Genomic DNA, 24,793 nt, shown 5'->3' with positions numbered 1-24,793 from the left:
ACATTTATTCGACGTTTTCAACTTTTCATAGTTTCAAAAATAATCATCTTCATTTGTAACCAAAGTTGCTGTGAGAAAAAGTAGAATTCATTTTGCATTTAATGAATAAATTACAAGAAACAACATGACACACGCAATCAACATTCATTCGACGTTTTCATAGTTTAAAAAATAATCATCTTCATTTGTAACGAAAGTTGCCGTGAGAAAAAATAGAATTCATTTTGATGAATAAATCACAAAAACAACATGACACACGCAATCAACATTTATTCGACGTTTTCAACTTTTCATAGTTTAAAAAATAATCATCTTCATTGGTAACAAAAGTTGCTGTGAGAAAAAGTAGAAGTCATTTTGCATTTGATGAATAAATTACAAGAAACAACATGACACACGCAATCAACATTCATTCAACGTTTTCAACTTTTCAAAGTTTCAAAAATAATCATCTTCATTGGTAAACAAAGTTGCAGTGAGAAAAAGTAGAATTCATTTTGCATTTGATGAATAAATTACAAGAAACAACATGACACACCCGAGTAACCCGATCAACATTTATTTGACGCTTAAATGGTTTCAAATTATCTTCATTCTTCACTCGCATTGAAAGTCGAGGTAAGAAAATATACGATCAGTTACGCATTTGAAATCTTCAAAACATAAGACGGGAAAGAAAAACGATCTTAAGCGACACCATAGTAAAATCGCCATCGTTGTCAGAACGGAACTTTACTCCATTCACGGACTGTCATGCTCCAAAACTGATATAAAAACGATGGTTTTCGGCGGGAATATATTACCGAAGAAGATTAATTGATATTGGTGATTATATTGGCGACTAAAACTTATAAATTTTGTTGGTGAGTCTTACTAAATTTAATGAGTTTTTGTGACAGGAAAGTGGTGAATCAGTGTCCACGGATACCCGAACCCGCAAAAAATGAAAACCGTTATCCATCCACGCGGGCGGAAACCGTTCGGGCGGAAACCGTTCGGATATCCGTTTGGTGGCAGCACTATTCATAAGTCACATGACCAGAGCTTTTAGAGGTGTAAAATTTTGCTCACAAAATTCAAAATTTTTGCACTGAAACCAACTTATTAAAAAGTGAATCTAACAAAACACAACTTCAAAAGATTACTCTTACAGATCAAACTGTGACATGATGAATTTTCAGATCTAAAAGACTAAAAGTACAGAAAAGTGAAATTTAAGCCACTTTTTTCCACATTTTGTAACTGTTTTACAGGGACATATTTATGTACAAAAGACACACATCAGCATGGGGACTTTGAGGAGCATAGTTTTGCACATGATTTGCACTATTTTTGCTTCTTTGAAATGCTGTGGAAGTGTTTAGTTAAACTTCCGATCGCAAATTTAACAACCCGCGAAAATGTTGGGACCCCCGCGATTCGCGAAAAATTCTGTACGCGAAAATAACAGCTTGTACAGTAGTTTATAAAATTTGGATATAGGGGTAATCAAGTATCACTGACAAGTCTTAGGTCGCATGATCAAGGCTCAATGTCATTTATTGTCAATGAACGTAGTATTTTATTATATGAATGGTGTTTTTTGTGTATTATTATTTTATAGTAGTTTTCAAAGTCAGCACTGCTGCTATATTGAATCGCGTGATGCAGGTGAGACTGCCAGAGGCGCTCCACTTGTTTAAGAATGCGCTGAGCACTAACCTGTGTACAAAATGAATGTGAACTAGATGGAGATATAAATGTGTGTGCCGTTAAAAATTCAAAGTGAACAGTGGTTCCCAATCATAAATAATGCATTCGATAAAATCTCTGATCTCTGACAAAGATTCAAAATAGCCATTCTCAACCTCCAAAGAGTTGAATTTGAACAAATACATTTTGCACTTTCAAAAATATACTGACGTGAAGGGGAAAAAAATCTTTTTTTAATAGACTAGATAGTATAAGTGTTATTATATTTGCTCTATCACTTTAGGATTGCAGAGGTGCTTATCCTGTTGTAAAATGTACTTACTGCAGAACAGAATTTCAACAAGAGAAGTAAGTATATTCTTAGGTGAATTGATCAAGTCATTTTAAATGATTAAACAAATTTCAGAACTACAATTCCAATTCAAACCCATTTTTTTGTCATGGAAACAGATTATGCTTGAGATTCTGTCAATAAATTTTCTACCTAGTATATATATTTTTTTTGGGGGGGCTGGGGGTTAAAGTGCAAGAAAGTATAAACAAAAAGATACTCATTTGAACTAATGTTAGGTGTACAATATTTGTATAATGCAAGGTTATTTAACTCTTGATTAGATTAGGAACTTCTTAAAGGTCAAGCCCATTCCAGGAAATTGTTGATTTAAATCTTACTAATCAAACAAGCATAATATTTTTTACTGAAAATTTCATAAAAATCAGATGTGAAATAAGAAAGTTATGACATTTATAAGTTTCGCTTTTATTTAACACAAAAGTTAAATGCAAATATGAGAGAATCGATGATGTCCCTCACTATTTCTTTTGTTTTTTTACTGTTTGAATTAAACAATACTTCAAATTTTACAGATTAGACAATAAGGACCAAATTGACTTAACCATAAACTGTTAAAATAATGCTAGTTCCACATGTTCAGGGGAATAAAATTTTGTTTCACATTTCAGTGAGGAGTAAATTATAATTTTTCATATTTCATGTAAAAATAAATAAAAGAAATGGTGAGTAGATGATGTCATCAGTCTGCTCATTTTCATACCGACCAAGATGTCCATATAACTGTTTTGTGAAATTAAACAAAACTTAAATATGTCCAAACTTTCTGATTTTACATCCGAATTTGATGAAATTTTCAGTGCTATACTTGTTGGATTTTTCTCTTTTTATTCAAATCAACTTTTTATTGGGATGGACTTGCTCTTTAAATACTCGTATTGATAATAATTCATTGATATTTGTACTCATAATATAAATTTCTCCTAATTTCATGATAATTGTCGGACAACCTTTCACCTTCAAATTAAGGCAATTCATGTTTGATAAATGACATCATGAAATTATTATCTAAGGTAACCTTTTGTTAACAAATTCATTAATATATTCTAGCCACTTGGTTTCTTTATATGTGTTTTATTCTCAATCCATTAAATTCATCTGTAAATACCGGTATTTAATTTTGGATCTTTCCCATTCTGATATTTAGTGATACATGTATTTTACAAAACCTTTCATTTCTTGTTCTCTTTTGACAGTAAAAGCAGTACAAATGCCATCTGCAAAAAATGTGCACAGAATGTGAAGATATATGGCACGGTAAGTTGGGCTAACAGGAAATTTGTTAAATAGCGTCGGCGGTCATCCGAACAGTCGTATCAGTCAATTTTGGTCCAAAAACAAAATAGATTTTGAGACTTTTGCAGAAAATTAAAGTACAACTCCCACTCTATTCATAACTAAATTTCTAGGCAGCAATTAATTTTTATTTTCTGAGATATGAGAGGATTTTCAAGGCGATGCCATACATTTTTAAAAGAAAATGCGCAAATCCCATTGGAAACGTGTACTGTAACAGAGCGATACAACGTTTTGACTGACCGCAATTTCAATGCGCGCAGTCAACCAAACTTTCGTATTGGCCATCTGCACTGCATTGACTTTGCACGTGAAAAGCGATACAACGTTTTGACTGACCGCGCGCATTAAAATTGCGGTCAGGGTTGTTGTATTCCCTATGCCATTTTTGTACGAGGGAAATCTAAACCGCTCAAACCGAAATTACAAGCATGTAGCTCGTTTGCGATATTTTCTCTGATCCTTGCTTTTGTGTAAAAATAAGGATACCATTGTCTTGGTCTTTCCAACCATGTATTTTCCTAGCAATGAATATGTTGTAAGGCTGGGAAACTAAGTGTGAAAATTGTAGTAAACTTTGAAGTCGATTTTCTCTGAAATGGGTTTGCACCGTCGTATGTGTGATACGACGGTTCGGAAGACCGCCAACGATATGATACACATACATACACTTATTGATTATGCCCTTATACCACTTAAAGAGAAATTCCAGTATTTGCAGTAAACACTGATTTCATGAGAAAGTCTGTAAAACAAGGCTTATTGTCAGTATATCATCGAGGATCTAGATCTTGTACAGTTAAATAAACCAAACTTTGTGAAATCTTGAAATCTACGCTGAAAAATGTTCACGCTGAAGATCACCAACACAGATAAGCGCATGTGGGGCAGTGTATAATTATTGCTTTGAGCGTCGGCCCGACGCTTGACCCGAATCCTGTGCTTATTTGCTGATTTCTCAGCAATTACACAATTTCTTCCAGAATCCTTTGGCACATATGTTTTATTTATACAAACAGACACTTTGGTGGTCATTTTATTGGATTCTGTACGAACTCATTTTGATATCGTTACCAAAACTGGCATTTACCTTTAAAAATGGCAAAGATGAATAAACAATTAAAAAAAAAAATTGTCAGGATCATGTACACGTGCGTTTATGAGCCCAGCTGCTGTATATCCTCAGGGCAATTCCATTTAAATGATCACATTTTTTTATTTACAACCTCCATTTCTCTCCATTCTTACTTCACTACGTGATTTGATCAAGCCATGGTAATTCTTTAGTACTACAACTTTTCATGTGATTTAAAAAACAATAGATTACAGGAATGTCCCAGTTAAAGGGGATTGGATTGAAATTGTCCGTATAGTCTCCATCAACAAAGCAATGCATAAAGAAGGTGTGAGTAATTTGAAACAAATTACTCTTTACTTTTACAATACTAAACGTAGAGTGTACAGTGCGTCCCAGAAAATACGAAACCGAGATTTAGCGATGATTTATCATAACTTAATCATAAATAAAATAGACAAATGACCTACCAATGTAAAGCTTAGAATCTCCTCTTTCATCTGGTATTACTTAGATTATTCCTCATTCACGCATGATTGAGCAAAAACAATTCGAAGAAAGGATGCCAAAAACTCACTTGGCGGGGGGTATCTGAATTTCAAAAAGAAAATCACATGACTAAAAAGTTCAATATCTTCTCTTTTCTTTGATACATAAATCACAGAAAATGGTCAAGTAGTAAAAAAGTTATGATCCCTCGAAACAATGCTTGTATTTCAATAATTTCATTAAATAAACATGTTTTCACCGGTTTCCCACAGAAGCTATCGCACGGTAACAAAAGACTTAATGCATGGCTGATCGTCAACAAAACGGAGTGTCGAGTGAGTTTGAACGCTAGCCTGTAAAACCTCTTCATTTTATGAAATTATTGAAATTCAAGCCTTATTTCAAATAACCAGAACTTTGTTATTTCTTGACCATTTTCTGTAATTGAGGTATCAAATTAAAGAGCAGATATTGAACTTTTTAAAAATGTGGTTTTCTTTTTAAAACCCAGATACGGCCCGCCAAGTGACTTTTTGGTATCCCCTTTTCAAATTGTTTTTACTCACTCATGCGTGAATGAGAAATAATTTAAGTAATTTCAGATGAAAGAGGAGATTCTAAGCTTTAAAATGGTAGGTCATTTGTCTATTGTATTTGCGATTAAGTTATGATAAATCATCGATAAATGTCGGTTTCGTTTTTTGTGGGACGCACTGTATAGTTTGCTGCAGAAAACTGATAAATTGCATGGAATTTACAGGCCTAAAATGCTTATTACCAAAATACAACGAAAGTCCAATAAAGTGAATTAAAGTCCAATAAATTGCTTTTAGTGAAAAGTCTTCCCATCACACCTAGCCTTTATCATAAACAAGTGTAAAAGTTGTTCTAACAGCAAATCATAAAAATGAAAAGGTTGTTATTAATTTTTTTTTTTTTGCGATATTTCTCCAGCCCAAACAGTCCAAGTATTGCAACAGCCTTTTTTTAAAACAAGTGTCAAAGCTTTTCAACAGAGCAAATCATAATGAAAATGTAAATGTTATTCTGTTTTGCTATATACTTATTCTATCTCCAGCCCAAACCATGTGAGTACTGTAATGTGATAGCAGCATTTATAGGAAACAAGTGTCAGAGGTGTTCTAACTCAGAGAAGAAGTATGGCCCACCCCATACCTGTGAACAGTGTAAACAAAAGTGTGCTTTTGACAGGAAAGATGAAAGGAAAAAGGTAATTATGATTGTACAAACCTCTTATAGCTGACCTGATATGAGGTCTCATTTTAGAATCTTCTAGTGGGGCAATGCAAGATACTTGAGTTCAATTCAAAATCAAGAAACTCAATTATCAAGTTCAAGTTCATTGATTAAACACCAATGTGGTTAGTGTTTGCTTTTATTAACTCATTTTTCTTGCAATGCCCCATTAGTCTTCATTTCTGGATTGTGTGCTTGATTGCAATACTAGTAGAATGTATGTTTCTTGCCTCAAGGTGGAATATAAACCAGATAAACCAGGTTTTTTGTCCTGTCTAATTACTGTACAACTCACCCTGAATTCATCAAGTGCCAAGGTTTGAATCATGGCTGTAAATCATGTCAATACATTTCAAGATTTTATGAAGTATTGAGATATTAAGTTGAAATTCAACATCGCAATTATAAAAAAAAATTATTGGTCGAAATGTCATTTTGTTGATAGAAAGTCTAGAGCAAAAAAATATTGCAGAAAAGCCTAATAAACTATCTGGATCTTGGGCAGTATACTTTACCTCAACTTAAAATGTAATATGCAGATACTTGTTTGACATTCTTTTCGGATAAAAGTAATTAAAATTATGTCTGACTTTTCAAATTTTCAGGATATCACATTTTGGCATTTCATATTCCAATCATTTGTAAAATCATGCATAATAATAATAGTAATAATAGGCATTTGTATAGCGCATTATCAATCTACGGCTGCTCAAAGCGCTTCACAATTATTTTTACCCGGTCACTGGATTCATAGCATTTCAAGCAGCCTGTTAGGCGCAAACTTGCTATACCAACCACAATGACGGTTGTTTCCTACCGGTACCCATTTAACACCTGGAGGAGAGTGGCAAAGTGTGGATTGACGCCTTGCCAAAGGACGCTAGGCCATGGTGGGATTGGAACACATGACCCTCTGATTACAAGTTGAGAATCAGAACCGCTACACCACAGTGCTTTCACATAACTTGCCTTTAAAGCAAAATTAAATTCGTATTCATATCACATCTTAGTATTGTACTTTATCAAGCCAAATTCAAGCAAAATACTCCTAATAACCATTGTGATGTTAGAAATTTTGAGCCAAATAATGCGCAATGTACATGTATATATCGATCTGTGTGTATGACTGCATGTATCACATTTGTAATCTGCACTCAAGCCACACTTGAGCCTGGTAGAGGCGACTGAATTAGATTTAAACAAAATGCAATTGAATAACAAAGATGGTTAAACATTTTACTTAAGCAAAATACTGACTGAAATACTTCAAATTCTGGCTTAAGTATCAAATTGAATACCGACCCTGGTATTTGAATTGGTATCATAGTGCGTTTCCATAGTGGTACATTTAATTACTTGTGATGACAGTTTTATTTTCAGTAATGTTGACAATAATATAAGTCTATAGTTTTATACAAAACTTTAAAAAAAAAAGAGACTAATCTCTCAGTGTGATTAGAGTAATATAAGAACATGATTCCATAAACATGTGTAGGTTAAAGTTCTGTTTTCTTTCTTTTTGATTAACTTACTCCCTCTCCATCTTACTTTCCCTATTCTGTGTAGTATCTGCTTTTGAAATAATCTGCTGACAAAACTAACATGCAGTTTTCTTGGTTTATTCTCTCTTATCCGTATCCATGCAGGTGGATGGCAAGTTATTATGCTGGTTATGCACATTATCATACAAACGGGTACTTCAGAAAGCGAGAAAGCGAAAATATGAATTGACCAACAGGGAGCACCATCGAAACTCATCCAGCGATGCAGGGACTAGAGGCAGCAACAATGGCGGTGGCAACACTGGAGGCGGTGCAGGGGGAGGCGGGGGAACCACTGGAAACGGAGGAGGTGGGACAAACACCCCTTCTGCGCTGTCCCCAACTACAAATGCCACCGCTGTCACCAATCAGAACACTGCATCACCTCTTAAGAACAGGAATCGTGACACACCTACCTCAATGGGCCGTAATCGCCCTGAGTCTTCAGGGGGTGGTGGCAGCAGTGGCTCGGGATCAGGTAGCAAGTTTGGCCGGGAGTCATCAAGAGAAGGAAGAGACAGAGGAGGAGAGAAAGAAAGAGAGAGAGACAGAGAAAGGCATAGAGATAGGAATCGTGATAGAGATAGGGATAAAGACAAGAAGGAGGATCATCGGCTTCATAAATCATCCAAATCTAATGACAAGAAACAGTAAGTACTCCCACCACACTCATGTATTCTGCCATCCAGTGCCAACAAGAAAGCAGGTGGCATTCCAACCAAATTCTGCCTCTGTTCCACTGATATACAATTGCCATGATATCCTGTGCAGAGTTTGAAGGAAAAATAATCAGTTTTCTCATTCTTCGATAGCAACTTTGGTAGGAACCTTTATTTTTGTTGAGCCCTTATAATAACAGTGATTTAATTGACTAAATAAAGGTATGTAATTTTTGTAAGCTTAATCTTTTATTCTGTTCTTTTCTTATCAACTAAGTTCCATATCTGATCCAATCATCCAAGTGTTTGCATTCAGTAATTCTAACAAAAATGTGTGTGGAATGATTCTGGTCGAAAATTTGCTGAGTAATAAGCAAAGAAAATTTAGAATTCTTTCAAGAAATTTTTCCAGGCAGTTTTTCTAGGCTTTCTAATATTGTGTCACATTTGTGAATTCATACTGATTTTATTTATGAGCTCTTTTTGGTCAAGCTCCTGGCTTCATCTTAGAATTGTCCATTTGATGAATCCAATCAACATGGTCACAACTTAAGCAGCTAAACAAATACCTTGTGTTTACAGATCCCATTTAAAAAAAAGTGACACTTGGTTATCGAGTATTTGTTTGTCTAGCCCCCATTTTCTGGAAAAGCATACCCCTGTAAGTCAGGAAAGCATTATCTTTAAACCTGAAATCAAAACTAAAAAAGTAATAACAACTACCAGTATATCAGGATTCATATAGCTCAGTAGAATATATAACTTTGTTCAATAGTTTCTGTGATCTATAAATCTATGTAATTATCATCTATATAGAGTGTTCTAGCGATGCATTAAAAATGCGTATTTTGGTCTGCATTAATTGCCCGTGCAGTATCAGAGCGTTTCTCTAAAAAGGACCGAAATCCGACGAATATTCCATAGGCTCCTGTACAAAATTTGCTATTGAGTATGAGAGCATATTCAACAGTTTAGGGCGCGTGCACGAATACTTAAAATATACAAGGCGTACAACAATGAAAGTAATGCGATGCGCAGCTTAGAGCACAACTACGCTCGATGACGTCATAATGAACTACATGTAAGTCGCATGTCAACAACCAAAAGTGATCCTATGAAGTGATGATGGCATAATATGATAAGTGATATGACTTGTTAAATCAAATTGCTCCCTCTTTTTTTTTTTGGGGGGGGTGGGATAGATGATAATGATGATATTGGATAGCTTTATTTCATAAAATACCAGAAATATTCCACTCGTTAGGGCCAATATTCCACTCATCTGCGATTCATGGAATATTTCTGGTATTCCATTCTGAGCCATCCAATATAATATAATTATTACTTGCAAGTGCTATTTTAAAATGTGTTTTTTTTTCTTTTCTTTTTAGAACACTCCATGAACCAGATGTCAAGAGGACCAAATTAGAACACTCCAGTAATGGTGCCTTGCCATCTGCGTAAGTTTGTTTGCAGTGCTCTTCACACATAGCATTCAAAATCAATGGGATGGAACTTCAGGCAGCAAGAAGCTATTAATCAGTCAAATACTGGACATTTTAGCATGGAATATGATATCTTTTCATGTTTCTTCACAACTTTGTACAAATATCTCTTTTTTATTTGAGCATTTACAAAGTTTACAAATTGTCCTTTGTTGACTTTTCCTGCAAATTGAGTGATTGAATATCAGAAAGCTCCATTTATTATATCCTGATTTTCTTGAGATCTTTTCATGATGGACATGTGCTTTTAACATGTCTGTATCAAATAGAAATAAAATAGCCATGTATTTTTATGAGGCACTGATCATAATTTCATCCTGGTAAAATTGCATATTTGTTCAATGAAACCCATACTTATTTCATATTCTTCACATCAGTATTATTTTGAAACAGATTAGCAATATTCAGCTTTTTGAGGATTTATCAAAACTAGAAATAGACTTTAGTTTTATTATCATTGTTATGATTATTCATAAATGTATTATTCGTAACTAAACACTTCAAAATGTCTTTATTAGATCGTCCAAGACAGACATGACCTTTATTGACCCAGGAAATACAGACCATATGGTAGCCATGACCCAGCTAAGAGAACAAGTAGCTTCATTGAAGAAAGTCTTAGCAGAAAAGGAGAAAGCTATTCTAGAGAAAGATAAGAAGGTAAGACTGTTATAAACCCAGTGCTGAAATGAATTTAGAAGTGTGTCCAATCATCAAGGCTTTCATGACCAGACATCTGGGTAAACAGGCATTAACCTTTATAGGCGGGGCTATTTTGGTAGATAATATGGCCATGAGGCAGTATGTCTCACAGACCCCCCCCCCCCCCCCCTCCATGAGTGACATGGAAAACACAAGTTGTATTGAAATTGTACACAAAATCATGTTTTAGAACAATTTGTGGTGCTACATGTGTGTACAAAATTATGTGTATCTTTGGATACATGTACCTTGGTGTTGCATAGTTGTCCTAAAAGATGTGGGAGACTGAGAATTAAAAAGTCACAAACCATTGGGGGGAGAGCTTTTCACATTGCGATCATATTACAAGGAATGTCAGCCCAGTAAGGGTTCAATTTTAACATGTTTAGGGCCACTTATCCATAGGGCTCATTTCTGCATTACAGCACAAATGGACTCAATTTGAAAGGGTATGAAAACATCCTATGGTGATGAGAATTGTATTGAGGCTGATTGGTAGGACATGATATACAGTCTGACCTGTCTTATCCAGACACGTTGGGACCAGCATCAATCTGGATAAGGGATTTATCCAGACCCAATATTAAATACACGCAGCTGCCTCCCCAATGGTAGCTATACGTAATCCATTGTATTGGGCGTACACAGACAGTATTTCACTGCTGTCAGTGCAATTTATAGGCGGGGTTTTCTTACGGAAATAAAATCGATTGTTGCCAAAACTCTTGGATAATTTACCTGCTAAAATGATGGAGGAATACATCGAGCATACCTCGAGAGAAAGAGAATGACCCAATGAAACTAAGTTTGAAAATTGGATCATGATTCATCGCAGCCTCGCAAAGTCAGCCATTGTTATACTGATTGTAGGCTCAAACATGATATTTAGTGCTGTCTGTAATGCAAGACGTGGCCTGGGTGAGACGTGTTGTTCTTTTCCCGAATGCGAGTCTATTCTCAGTGATGTGACCTACATTTGAGAGGAGCGGGATCATGCACAATAGATCTTTGTCAAACTTAAGTCCGTGAAACACCCAACGGCCTTACATGAACATAATACAAATAGTGAGAATTTCATATAATCCCTTGATGTCATGTTTTGACTGATAGTGAACTTTCCATACATATGCTCCTTGATAATGTACTGTAATCTATAATTTTGTCAAACTGAAGCTGATGGAAATAAAAAGAAAATGAGAAAATGAAGACAGGCCATCAGACATGCCTCAAGTCGTGTGTACAGTAATTGGACCAAACCATGAAATATGTTGTTTTGTTCAAATAGAGTTTTATGTTCTATTCTGTTTTCCTTCAGTTGACAGAGGTGAAAGCAATCCAGACCAAACCATGAAATATGTTGTTTTGTTCAAATGGAGTTTTATGTTCTATTCTGTTTTCCTTCAGTTGACAGAGGTGAAAGCAATCCAGACCAAACCATGAAATATGTTGTTTTGTTCAAATGGAGTTTTATGTTCTATTCTGTTTTCCTTCAGTTGACAGAGGTGAAAGCAATCCAGACCAAACCATGAAATATGTTGTTTTGTTCAAATGGAGTTTTATGTTCTATTCTGTTTTCCTTCAGTTGACAGAGGTGAAAGCAATCCAGACCAAACCATGAAATATGTTGTTTTGTTCAAATGGAGTTTTATGTTCTATTCTGTTTTCCTTCAGTTGACAGAGGTGAAAGCAATCCAGACCAAACCATGAAATATGTTGTTTTGTTCAAATGGAGTTTTATGTTCTATTCTGTTTTCTTTCAGTTGACAGAGGTGAAAGCAATCCAGACCAAACCATGAAATATGTTGTTTTGTTCAAATGGAGTTTTATGTTCTATTCTGTTTTCCTTCAGTTGACAGAGGTGAAAGCAATCCAGATGCAGATTGAAAAAGATCTCAGGGCCAAGTTACAGACACTCCAAAAAGAACATCAGGATACTGTAGATGATTTACAGGTTAGTAATGCTTCCCTTTAATTCTTCTTCTTCTTTAGAAGATATTCATCTGGAAGGAATAGTCAGAGAATGATGTACCTCTGGGTTTTTTTTATTGATTGATGATCTTGCGCTATAGTTGTTATTCAAACCAATTTTTGTCTCACCTGCAAAGCAGAGTGAGACTATAGGCGCCGCTTTTCCGACGGCGGCGGCATCAACATAAAATCTTAACCGACGGTTAAGTTTTTGAAATGACAGCATAACTTAGAAAGTATATGGACCTAGTTCATGAAACTTGGACATAAGGTTAATCAAGTATTATTGAACATCCTTCCTGAGTTTCAGGTCACATGACCAGGGTCAAAGGTCATTTAGGGTCAATTAACTTAGACCATGTTGGGGGAATCAACATCAAAATCTTAACCTAATGTTAAGTTTTTGAAATTTTGTCATAACTTCGAACGTTTATGGACCTAGCTCATGAAACTTGGCCATAATAGTAATCAAGTATCACTGAACATCCTGTGCGAGTTTCAGGTCACATGACCAAGGTCAAAGGTCATTTAAGGTTAATGAACTTTGACCATGTTGGGGGTATTTGTTGAATTACCATCATTACTCTGAAAGTGTAGTGTTCTAGTTCATAAAACTTGGACATAGAATAATCAATTATCACTGAACATCTCGTGTGAGTTTCAGGTCACATGACCTAAGTCAAAGGTCATTGAACTCTGGCCATGTTGGAGGTTAGTATTAAATTGCTGTCATAACTTTCAAAGTTTATTGATATAGTTTATGAAAAGTGGACATAGGGGTAATCAAGTATCACTGACAAATCTTAGGTCACATGATCAAGGTTAAATATCATTTAGGGTCAATGAACGTAGTATTTTATCATTTGAATGGTGTTTTTGTGAACAATTATTTTACATTAGTTTTCAAAGTCAGCACTGCTGCTATATTGAATGGCGTAATGCAGGTGAGACTGCCAGAGGCGCTCCACTTGTTAATAAAGTGCATCACTATGAGCACAGTGACAAAACAAGTAGACCCAAATCTCTACCATTCCCCTTGACTGAAGGAAGGCTATTATAAGGCACTCAATAACTGTCTAACATACAAAGACAGATATTTATTTATTCCTAAGACCAAGTAAAAGTGGTAAAACATTGTTCATTTTATGCACAGGTACAAAATGCAGTCTTCCTCCTCACAAACCTTGTTGATTTTTCTTTTTAAAAAATAACATAGTGGTTGGTTTTTGTCTCACCTGCATAGCAGAGTGAGACTATAGGCGCCGCTTTTCCCACGGCGACGGCAGCTGCAGCGGCGGCTTCAAAACCAAATCTTAATCGAAGGTTAAGTTTTTGAAATGACAGCATAACTTAGAAAGTATATGGACCTAGTTCATGAAACTTGGCCATAAGGTTAATCAAGTATTACTGAACATCCTGCCTGAGTTTCATGTCACATGACCAAGGTCAAAGGTCATTTAGGGTCAATGAACTGAGACCATGTTGGGGGAATCAACATCAAAATCTTAACCGAAGGTTAAGTTTTTGAAATGTCATCATAACTTAGAAAATATATGGACCTAGTTCATGAAACTTGGAAATAAGGTTAATCAAGTATCACTGAACATCCTGCATGAGTTTCACGTCACATGATCAAGGTCAAAGGTCATTTAGGGTCAATGAACTTTGGCCATGTTGGGGATATTTGTTGAATTACCATCATAACTTTGAAAGTTTATTGATCTGACTCATGAAACTTGGACATAATAGTAATCAAGTATCACTGAACATCATGTGCTAGTTTTAGGTCACATGTTCAAGGTCAAAGGTCATGTAAGGTCAATAAACTTTGGCCATGTTGGGGATATTTGTTGAATTACCATCATATCTCTGTAAGTGTATTGGTCTAGTTCATAAAACGTGGACATAAGAGTAACCAAGTATCACTGAACATCTTGTGCGAGTTATAGTAGTTTTCAAAGTCAGCACTGCTGCTATATTGAATCGCGTGATGCAGGTGAAACCGCCAGAGGCATTCCACTTGTTTTTCTTCATAATTTGTATTTCTCCACCTACCATTAGAGGTTGGTAGTAATCTCACAGGGTTGTATTCTTCTAGCTTAACCCTGATTAGACTTAAGGTCTCAAATTCACTAAGGTGGTTTTCACAACCACCCATGGTTTATGCAGACTTCCTGTATAAATTATGCTTATTTACCCAGTATATTAAAAAATTTCCAATGCTGATGCGCTTTTGTCACAGTGCACTAAACTAATGCCTGTTGCCGTGGTTATCCACCTTATTTTATTCATGAGTCCACTGTTTTGAATTAATGAGTCCACTCTTCATACAGTAGACTCCTTGATAAAATAATAATAATAATATAGGGTATTTATATTGCGCACATATCCACCTTGTTAGGTGCTCAAGGCGCTCCTATATTACCCGGCTAAGCTAGGCGTTCATAGCGCACACAGCTTTTTAAGGAATTACTTCCTACCGGTACCCATTTACCTCACCTGGGTTGAGTGCAGCAGACTGTGGATCAGTTTCTTGCTGAAGGAAATTACGCCATGGCTGGGATTCGAACCCACGACCCTCTGTTTCAAAGTCCGAAGACTAATCCACTGGGCCACAACGCTCCACAAATAGCGTACTTAACCGCAGCAATAGGCGTCAGTTTGGCGCACTGTGACAAAAGCGGACATCAGCACTGGACATTTTTTAATATACGTGGTAAATAAACATAATTTACACAGGAAACCTGCATAAACCATGGGTCCAACCGATGGTTGTCAAAACCACCTTTGTGAATTCAGGCCAAGTAGTTTGGAGACTGTCAAGGTACCCCAATTTCATTTATTAAGTTCAACCAGGGCTCCCTTTGGCTGTTGTTATGAACAGTCTACCTGGGCATCAACAGATATAATGTACCAGTATTTCAGAGTTCGATATTTTTTCCTTTTGTTGAAAAAAATACTTTTGACAAATGCTTTTGCAACATTTTGTTTTTTTAGATTGTTGCGTCTTGGTCTAGTGGTTCTGACTCTCGCCTTTCAAACAGAGGGTCGTGGGTTCAAATCCTAGCCATGTTTTCCTTCAGCAGGAAATTTATCCACACTGTGCTGCACTCGACCCAGGTGAGGTGAATGGGTACCCGGTAGGAAGAAATTCCTCTAATGCTCGAGCGCCCGATAAAGGTTGCCGTGCCAAAGCTGGGGTAATAATAACATCACGTTAAGCAGGGCCCGCTGGTAGAACAGTTTTCAGAACTGAAGTGGCTTCCCTGGATAAAATATGATGTTACTATTATTATTATCATTATTCATTCCAGATTTTTGTTTTTTGTCATTTTGTTGTGATATTTTTGTATTAGTTTAGACATCTCTTTTTCAAATTATTAATCTGTTTTCTTTTCTTGAAATCTTATTTCTCAGGCTAAAAACCGTGCACTCACAAAACAGGTAGCTCAACTTTCCAAGACATCAAAAGACAGAGACAAAGAAAAAGATAAAGAAAAATTAATAATATGACAAACAAACAATGGACATTCACACTCATGAAAAGTGGATGTATGTAAGACTCTTGTTAGTAATCATCATGAAGGCATTCAAAAAAAAAAAGAAGCAATGTGGCAAGAACCATCTATGTATCACTGAGGATGTTAAAGAGGACGAACCCATAGTTGGATGGAAGAGGGTGTAGAGAGTTTAGTACGAGTATTTCCATGATTTAGCAATTTCTCACCCTAGCTCCTTCAGAGGGAAAGGTGTTCCAGATGAGCTATGGCTTTGGAGGAAATTCCCACTGATAGCTCTCATAAAGCATCTTCACTTACTGCAACGAGTGAGCAGCTAGAACCTAGATGATATTGCATGCGTGAGAAATGGTATACGTCTGTAAAGGCAATGATAGATGGTGTAGAGCGTCAATGAGTTTAACCCTGTGAGTATGGTCATGTACCTATGACTCTCCCCAGCAACAAGCTAGGGTTTCTTGCCATCAATCAATCATATTTGAATCGGGAGGATGCTTCTTAGAGCTGTTTACGCATTACTTTACACACAACCATTGATTCTTTCTTATGTTTAATTTACAATCTGATGTAGGTGATTGATGACCTGAAAAGATGTTCCATGTGTGTTAAGTCATGTGTTATTAAAATGAACAGCTTTATGAAACACCACCCTGGTTTCATGAAGTATGTCATCAATAGCAAGTTACAAGCAAATGTTATAAGCTACTGAGATAGTGCTGTTTGATTGGCTGATAGCAACTTTGTCATCTATTTCAGCCTTTGTTATTAATATTGATATCAGTGTGTCTGACTCTAGTCAAGCGAGATATAAGTATTTATTTTTGTTTTTAATTTTTCATTTGTAATTCATTCTTAATTTAGTATTGTTCAGTATGTGCCTAGCAAGTAATAAAATAATAATAATGCGACTTATAAAGCGCCAAGTCCACTCTGTAGAGTGCTCAAGGCGCAAAAGTACAAAACATGTTCAGAACATAAGTTTACATTTGTTTTTGGTTGGTATGTAGTGTCTTGCCCTATTCTTTCTTCCAACAAACTTCTTTACCATGAGGGGGGGGGGGGGGATGTCACAAAGCTTGACTTTACACACAATGTTTTACCTGTGATCTGGAGTTGACAGAGATTCCCAGAGTTTCAAGGGGGGGTGTATATTTAGGGGCTATTGGCTGATTTCCTGTAGAATAATGAATAATAATAATAATTTTTAAAAGTCAAATCGGTTGAAAACTTCTTTGAAGTAGCGAATTTTGTATTCATTGCCAGGTCTTTAGTGGCAACAAGTTTAAGCATTGTAGCAAGACTGGCAGGGCCCTGGGAATGATTTTTTAAGTGGGTTGCTGATGTAAATTTGAAAGAAACAAAAAACAAAAACAAAAAAAAGTTTTCACTACAAAATGGAAGTAAAATTGAACCCAAGAAATTTGAAAAGTAGAAAAAGGGGGTTTCTCTGTGAAATAGAGGTTAAATTGGTCCCAAGAAATTTGAAAAGGAAAAAAAGGGTTTCTATACAAAATAAAGGTAATGTTGGTTACATTTTTCCATTACTACACATCTTCCACAACACCTGGGGGTGCTGCCTATGGAGAATAATACACGCAGCACTACAACTCACTATTTTGAAAACAAAAAATTATTGTGTATAATTTTCCACTTTTTTCAGTGAAATTGTTCTATATAAAACCGGCTCAGCTAAATAAACACAATAATAAGTCAACCATAATGAAGTTTAAGATTTTTATATTGATATCATATATGAAAGCATATGATGAGGGCGGCATTTGACCATTAAGCCACCATGGCAAGTGTAAGCCTTGTGGTTGGGATTAGTCTGTTTTCAGCCACAGGCATCTTGTATTAATAATAATATAGGGTATTTATATTGCGCACATATCCACCTTGTTAGGTGCTCAAGGCGCTCCTATATTACCCGGCTAAGCTAGGCGTTCACACCAGAGACATTAGCCTTTTCTAAAGGATAATTTGAGAGTATGTTTAATTCAATAGAGGGATCACTGTCAAAATCATTTGATATTATGTAATATTTGTACAAAGAGCAAATGAACTGCTGATGTACATGCATTCATCAATATTTTTCTCTTGTTTTTATTTTAAAAAAAAAATCTTTCATCTTTTTTATAACTCAAGCTGGATGTGAAAGATCAAGAACTTTAATATTTAGAAGAAAAAAGGCATACATCTTAATTTTGTGGATAACAACTTGTGCTTGATATCAAATTCAAATACTTCATAGTGAAATGCAATGAATTTTTTAAAATGATTTAAATTATATTAAAAGCTCAAATCCCAGTGAGATGGATCCTACGATCAAATTTATTTTGGTAAAGATATCGAATTGGCAGCAACTCTGAATGGTCAACACTGAACTTAAAATAACTCTTTGTTAATTGTTCCCTTTCTCATTTCTCTATTTTGTACTGTAGTCTAGGAATGTTTCTACACTAAAACAGCCTTCTCAATGCATACATCTCTCAGTGATCAACGACATTTATTGACAATTTGTGTATCAGTTTGATGTAAACTGTGAGCTTGTACTCTCCTGTACATGTTTTTTTGTTGGATGTGTATCCTTTTTTTTTTGCAAGTTGATTGCTGCTAAATGTGCTCAATGCAATCACCTGATCTACTGCAGTTATAATGAAGTAAACACACTATAATAATATTGAAAGAGAATGAATAAATAATGTCTTGACCTTAGATGTGACACCAGAGCTGAGCATAGATACAACTTGATTAATTAATTTATTTGGTAAATATGCAATATGACTTTGTTTCCATTCTGTTTGATATCATCCCACATGGTCTAATTGTTCATTTATAACCAGCTGTCAACTCACCATTTCATCTAATTGCCATTAAGCCCATTGACCTCTTTGTCTAATATTCACTTAAAGCTCTACTCATATTGTCTAGCATCCACTTGGCCTAACACAGCCTTTTCTATACAATTCTGTTTATATATCAAGTGAGTATTAGACCGCTTGGTGTAAACTAAACTGATAGTAGTGGGTCATGATGGCAACCTTACAGTTAGATCATATTGAGTCAGACCAAAGGATGTAAAGCATAAATTTGTTTAGTTTAACAAGTATTTGATCCAGGTTGTCAGGTTCTTTTAATAGAACCCTTATTAAAATCAATTTTTGTAATTGATTCTTCAGACAGCACACTCCAAATATATTAAACCAAGTAGCATTTATATTTATTAAGGCATGTTTATGATACCAGTTCTATTAAAATAATCTTATTTTTTATTTTGTTTTGTACTGTTGAGTTGTATGATAAGTATGTAACATTTTGTCTAAAAATAGATTTATCTGATCCAGACTTACTCATTGCCAAATAAGACATTGATTCTTGGGTCTTTCACAGAAAGAGTTGAGTTTAAATTCAACAAAAAAAACATCAAGGACAAATCCCTAATACATTTCATTAGTTGAAAATCAAGTTGCATGTGGTTTTTAAAGTTTGATTGATTTGCAACTCTCTTTGATATGGGTCCCTGGTCCTTGTGAATTTAATATAGAGAAGACATAGGGCCGATTTCATGAAGAGCTCTATTATAACTGACTACAGCAACACAGCAGCCAGTCACAACCAATGTTTCTATTATAGTTAACATAGTAGTAACTCATTACAAAATGGACCCTTGTCCTACACAATGCTAGTATTTCATTTATACTTAGTGCAGATTAATATTTGATTAAACAGTTTTCTCGTTTGTGTGCAAACAATGTCATAGTTCAAACTGAGGCAATATTTTTACTCCACCTAAAGACACCATCAAATGAATATTTCATTTTTCTGCCAGCATCTCAATTTCAATGATTTAAATTGTGCAAGCTTTCATGAGGTTAACAGATGTTTGATTTATTTTGTAATCTATGACTCATTGTTTGGAATCTTTTTTGATCATATTTGTGCTTCAGATATTTTCCCATGTACTTTTTTCACCTTAAATGATATGAATTACCAAAATTATGGTCAATAGTTGGAACTGGTTGAAAATAGTGTTTTTGAAGAATATGATACAATGCCAATTTAGGGAATTTAGTGATTTTCTCCCCTTGAAAAATTATAAGCATCAATGTCTAAACATACTTATGCATTTAAATACACAGTATGGGTTGAAACGTCTCTTACTGCTCAAATACTGGGTATGATTTGTTAGGTGCTGAATCAAAAGGTTTTTCACATTTTGAAACTGTTATCACTCAATATTTTGCCCAATTTCAGGCCAAGGCTTTGAGATATATTTTGTCATGTGTTTATAATCCACATTTTGTGATCAAACAAAATAGGAAATATTCCCAATTATCAATTTTTAACACTAATTACTTTTCCCATGAAACTGGCAGCATCACAGGTCACCACCAAAGGCTACTGTGCACCTGTGTTTATTTTGTTTGTACTTGTATGGAAGCTACATGAATTATGTCACTCCAATACTGCATCCCTTCTGACCTCCCATGTCCAACCTGATTTAGCAACCATCTTTTTCTCAGTCGACACATGTATTGGGGGGGGGGGGGCATCGTGGTCTGGTGGTTATGACTCTCGTCTTTCAATCTCAAATCCCCAGCCATGGCACATTTTCCTCCAGCAAGAAATTTACCCACTCTGCATTCTACTCTGGTGAGGTGAGTGGACACCTGGTAGGAAGAAATTCCTCGAATGCTTTGAGCAGCTAAAGCCCGGGTGATAATAGCAGAGCTTTGTATCCTCAGGAAAAAAGCGCTTTATTAATGCAGCTATTATATCATTTTTATTATTGCAAGAACCTGCCTATGAATGCCACCTGGTCATAAAGACCACTTTTTATTGTATCCTTTTACTTTTAGGTGATCTCTATATTCTTGGCTTACCAAACATCAGTGATATTTGAAAAGTGGGCTTGCAAAAGAAGATAACAATTGTCTATATCCTTTGAATTCAGAATTTATGAATTTGGTACTTTTTAGTGATATTTCCTTGAAGGTTATATTGTTGTTTTAAAATATTTTATTTTTAATTCAATTCAAATTTGTGATATATGCAATTGGGATTATGGTAGTGTCATTTTATGTGCATGGTTTTCGACAGATCAAATTCTATAAATGGGAATTGTTTACTTTGTTGATGTATAATGGTGAAAATGTAACATTATGAACGTTTACTCTAAAATTCAATTCCATTTGCTATTGTTGAAATAAATGAACTCAAATTTGTCAGAGGTCTATGAAGAACCCGTTTTATCACCGCAGATTTTTATCATGAATGACAATTCTCACATATTGATGCACATTTTATATTTTGGTCACTTTCTTCAGTATTGATGCTTGAATATGTTGTATAATATATTGTACTCTTAACTTTTGTACATACATGTAGTTGAATTACATTGTTCTATTTTAAGCATATGTATTTTATCTGTGTCTTAATGTTTAAAACTTGTAGAAATTTTGGCTAATTTACAGGATATTATGATATTCTCTCTCCTTCATATCTATAATTTCATTCTGTTTGTTATCAGAGAGCAATACCTCAACAGGGATGGTGCTGCGGTAATCTGATAGGGGTTGGGTAAAATGATTTTTTTTTTCTCAGTTGAATATTTTAAGTATTTCAAGATCCAGACTTCTCTTTTTATACTCTTATTTTTTCTACTGCACCTCCCCACCCCCTTTCCTCCATTGCGCCACCTCTGCACATTATTCATAGCTCCTTGTTGATAAACCTCAAACAAAAGTATGATAGCAAATGTTGGCTAAATTTGTGTCCAATTGTATTTTTCTATTTTGTTTGAATGATAAAGAGAAAGAAGATTGATATGACAAGTATCCTACTCTCCTACATTCATACCGCACTGTCAAGTATGTGCTATGAGACTGTACATAGAACAAATTAAAACAAATCAAACAATTGTAAAGTTGTGTGTATTAGTGTTGTTATTTTGCATCAGTAGCTGGCTAGATATACTTTACACCTACTAACCCCGTGGCACCTGGAAGCGTGGAAATAGTTTTATCTGTTTAGAACAGGAGTTTGAGGAAGTATTAAATAGGTTCTATAAAAACATGACCATCAGGTATTGATCTGATATAATGGTTGTGTATCATATCAATCAGTAGATCTTGCCGAAATGATATTTCATCAATCTATCCACAAGATTCCCAGCCGATGTAGGAGAGTTGCGTTCAAATTAGTTTGTTTTCATCGAAGTTTAAAATCAAAATATAAAAAATCAAAATACAAATATGGCAATAGAAATCATTTAGAAAATGGGTACAATTGAAATACTTAACCCTAAAAGGACTGGGCAATTTGAGATGTATTGAGGACTGGGGGGCATGATCCCCCCTTCCGATCTCGGCCGTCTTTCGCGCCGAAATTTGGCACGAACATTCTTTTCCACGTTAACTACAAGCCAGTACCAAAAAAAATTCTGAAAACGATTATTTTTTATTTATCATGATTAAAATATGCAAATTTATTCGTGAAAAACATTATTTGCATATTTAACACCAAATTTCACATCAAATTTTCTTCTTTTTTCCAGATGTCATCTTTTTAATCTAATTTAAAAGTTTCCACAAAGAAAAATGGCAGAAGTAATTTTGTTTCCTTATGTATTTCTTTTTTTTCTTATGTATTTCTTTGTTTTTTCATCTTTTGTTTTTTATTGTTTTTTTCACTGGAAATTATTACAGACCATTTACCAACTAAATTAAATCCTAAAGTAATTAAGCAGACCAATTAGAATGTAAAATAATCACCCTTTTATGAATTTCATCTCCCATAGGCTTGTACACAAAGTATAAAAATTAGCCTTTTTCGGCATTACATTGTCTCGTAAACAGTCACGTGGCGTTGCGGTGCCATACCCGTATGTCGCGAATTTGGTCTCAAAAATTGCGCGAGACTTCAGAGAAAAAAGTCACACAATTTTGCGGCGTTATCTTTTTTCGTTTCGGAAATATCGCGCGAAGTGTCGAGGGGAGGGGGCCATGATGCCCCCCCCCCTTTTTTTTTTAGGGTTAAGGGTTTTTTGTAATTACAATCGTGGTATCGAAAAAGAAGATGAGAATATTTCACCAATTTGTCCCGCGACCGGTACAACCCTGTCCGGTCGCGTCATTTTTCCCCATATTTCACGATCTTCAAAAAACAATTAAGTCATTACATTTCTTTTCTCATGTATGCAAATTAGGCCTACAGTTGAGAGAAAAACGATGAAAAGAGGGAAACTCAAACTGCCTGCTGTCTGAAGGATTTCATATAGCTCACGGGGTCTAATGCTCATCACCTAGTTTGACAATATTGTTTAAACAAAATAGTTGTGGAATGGAATAATAATGAAACATAGATTCCCTAGAAATGTAAATATATATCTGAATGTAGAAAATTGGCAAGATATCTTTTATGAACAGGATGTTAAAAATTCATATGAAAAAAAATCATATTCAAACTTCTACATTATTACAATAAAATGTGCCTTTGACAAAAGTCACATCGAACAAAACAATAAGAATAAACAACCAGGCACTCAAAATAAATCTATATATTTGCTCGTATAATTTATCACTTAACATCTGTATTAGAACATCAAAAACAAAAACAAAATAAACACGTGTTTTACGTTGAGCACTAAACTCGTACTTTTCAGACAAACTTGAAAGCAATAAAAGGCAATAGTGAAACATTGTGGCACATAATAACATGGAATTTAAAGTAAGAAAAAGATGTTGAATTTGAAGGAAATTGATACCATATTCGAGACCCTAGTGTTATTGCTGACGCCGCTTCAATATTATTATCATTATTTTTTTTTTGCTGTTGGCCCAAAACTGGCTGCGAAAATTGTTACTATTATAATGTGATCATTACTTTCAGAATATTTCGATAAAAACATAACGAGCAATCGTAACTTTTAAAAACTTTACGAAATGATCATGGAAATTGTAGAAATTGTTCGATCCTCAAGGCACAGCAAATAAATAGTGGCCATGGGTGGGTAACAAGTCAGAGGCGTCGAACCTGGGGGGGGGGGGCGATCGCCCCAAAAACAATAATGGGTGCAAATATATCAATTTGCTCCCTCAAATTATAATATGCGATATAAATATGTGTTATAACAAACATTTCTAAGTACTATTGAACCACTAAACTTGGCATACAAAGCCTATTACACTTTTTGGGGGGTCACTCTGCCACCCCCCCCCCCCCTCCCTCTCTCTCTCTCTCTCTCTCTCTCTCTCTGTTTGATCCTCCGCTCTTCGGAGATTAGCAATAAATCGCGGTCAATAGCATTATACCCGAGCAGTGCATGAGCTAAAGTTCCAAATTTGGGGGGGGGGTGAACTGGAACCCCACGTCAATGGCTATGTAGGCCTATAGGGAACATAAATATGTAGGCCTACATAATTATCATCTTATATTATTGGTGACAGTGAATGCCTATAACGATTTTTTTTTCTTCCGATTGTTGTTTTAATGGTTTGAATATTGTGACATAAGCTACTTGACTGACCATGCATATTGATATGCGAGCGAGCGAAGTGAGTGATCAAATTTTCAGAAGTTGGAACTGACTGATTGGCGTAAAAAAAACAGTGTTTCATATCAAACCAAAACGAGAAAAATAAAGATTATCCGCCCCTGGTGTATGAGGCAATATTTCAAGAAAGCAACGACATATTTAAAAGTCGTTTTAGAGGGGAAGTTCACGTACCTGACAAAAAG

The 24,793-nt window shown here is 35.2% G+C and overlaps 1 protein-coding gene across 3 annotated transcripts in view; it reads left to right on the top strand.

Moving 5' to 3' along the window:
• The window catches only part of LOC129258629 (protein FAM76A-like), a 29,829-nt gene extending 7,849 nt beyond the window's left edge, over nucleotides 1-21,980 (top strand). For 2 of the 3 annotated variants that reach the window (XM_064098834.1, XM_064098835.1), the window contains exons 2-9: nucleotides 1,976-2,040; nucleotides 3,241-3,301; nucleotides 5,983-6,135; nucleotides 7,808-8,352; nucleotides 9,753-9,821; nucleotides 10,385-10,526; nucleotides 12,418-12,519; nucleotides 15,954-21,980. In XM_064098834.1, coding sequence (XP_063954904.1) covers nucleotides 1,976-2,040; nucleotides 3,241-3,301; nucleotides 5,983-6,135; nucleotides 7,808-8,352; nucleotides 9,753-9,821; nucleotides 10,385-10,526; nucleotides 12,418-12,519; nucleotides 15,954-16,049 — 1,233 coding nt within the window. In that variant the 3' untranslated portion in view covers nucleotides 16,050-21,980. Of the gene's footprint in view, nucleotides 1-1,975; nucleotides 2,041-3,240; nucleotides 3,302-5,982; nucleotides 6,136-7,807; nucleotides 8,353-9,752; nucleotides 9,822-10,384; nucleotides 10,527-11,883; nucleotides 11,935-12,417; nucleotides 12,520-15,953 lie in introns of those variants that run through there. The other variant, XM_064098836.1, reaches the window with a different exon arrangement.
• The last annotated feature ends 2,813 nt before the right edge of the window (nucleotides 21,981-24,793 follow it).

The sequence above is a fragment of the Lytechinus pictus genome, chromosome 4 (genome assembly GCF_037042905.1).
Source record: "Lytechinus pictus isolate F3 Inbred chromosome 4, Lp3.0, whole genome shotgun sequence".
Taxonomy (NCBI): domain Eukaryota; kingdom Metazoa; phylum Echinodermata; class Echinoidea; order Temnopleuroida; family Toxopneustidae; genus Lytechinus; species Lytechinus pictus.
This window is presented reverse-complemented; position numbering and strand designations above follow the sequence as displayed.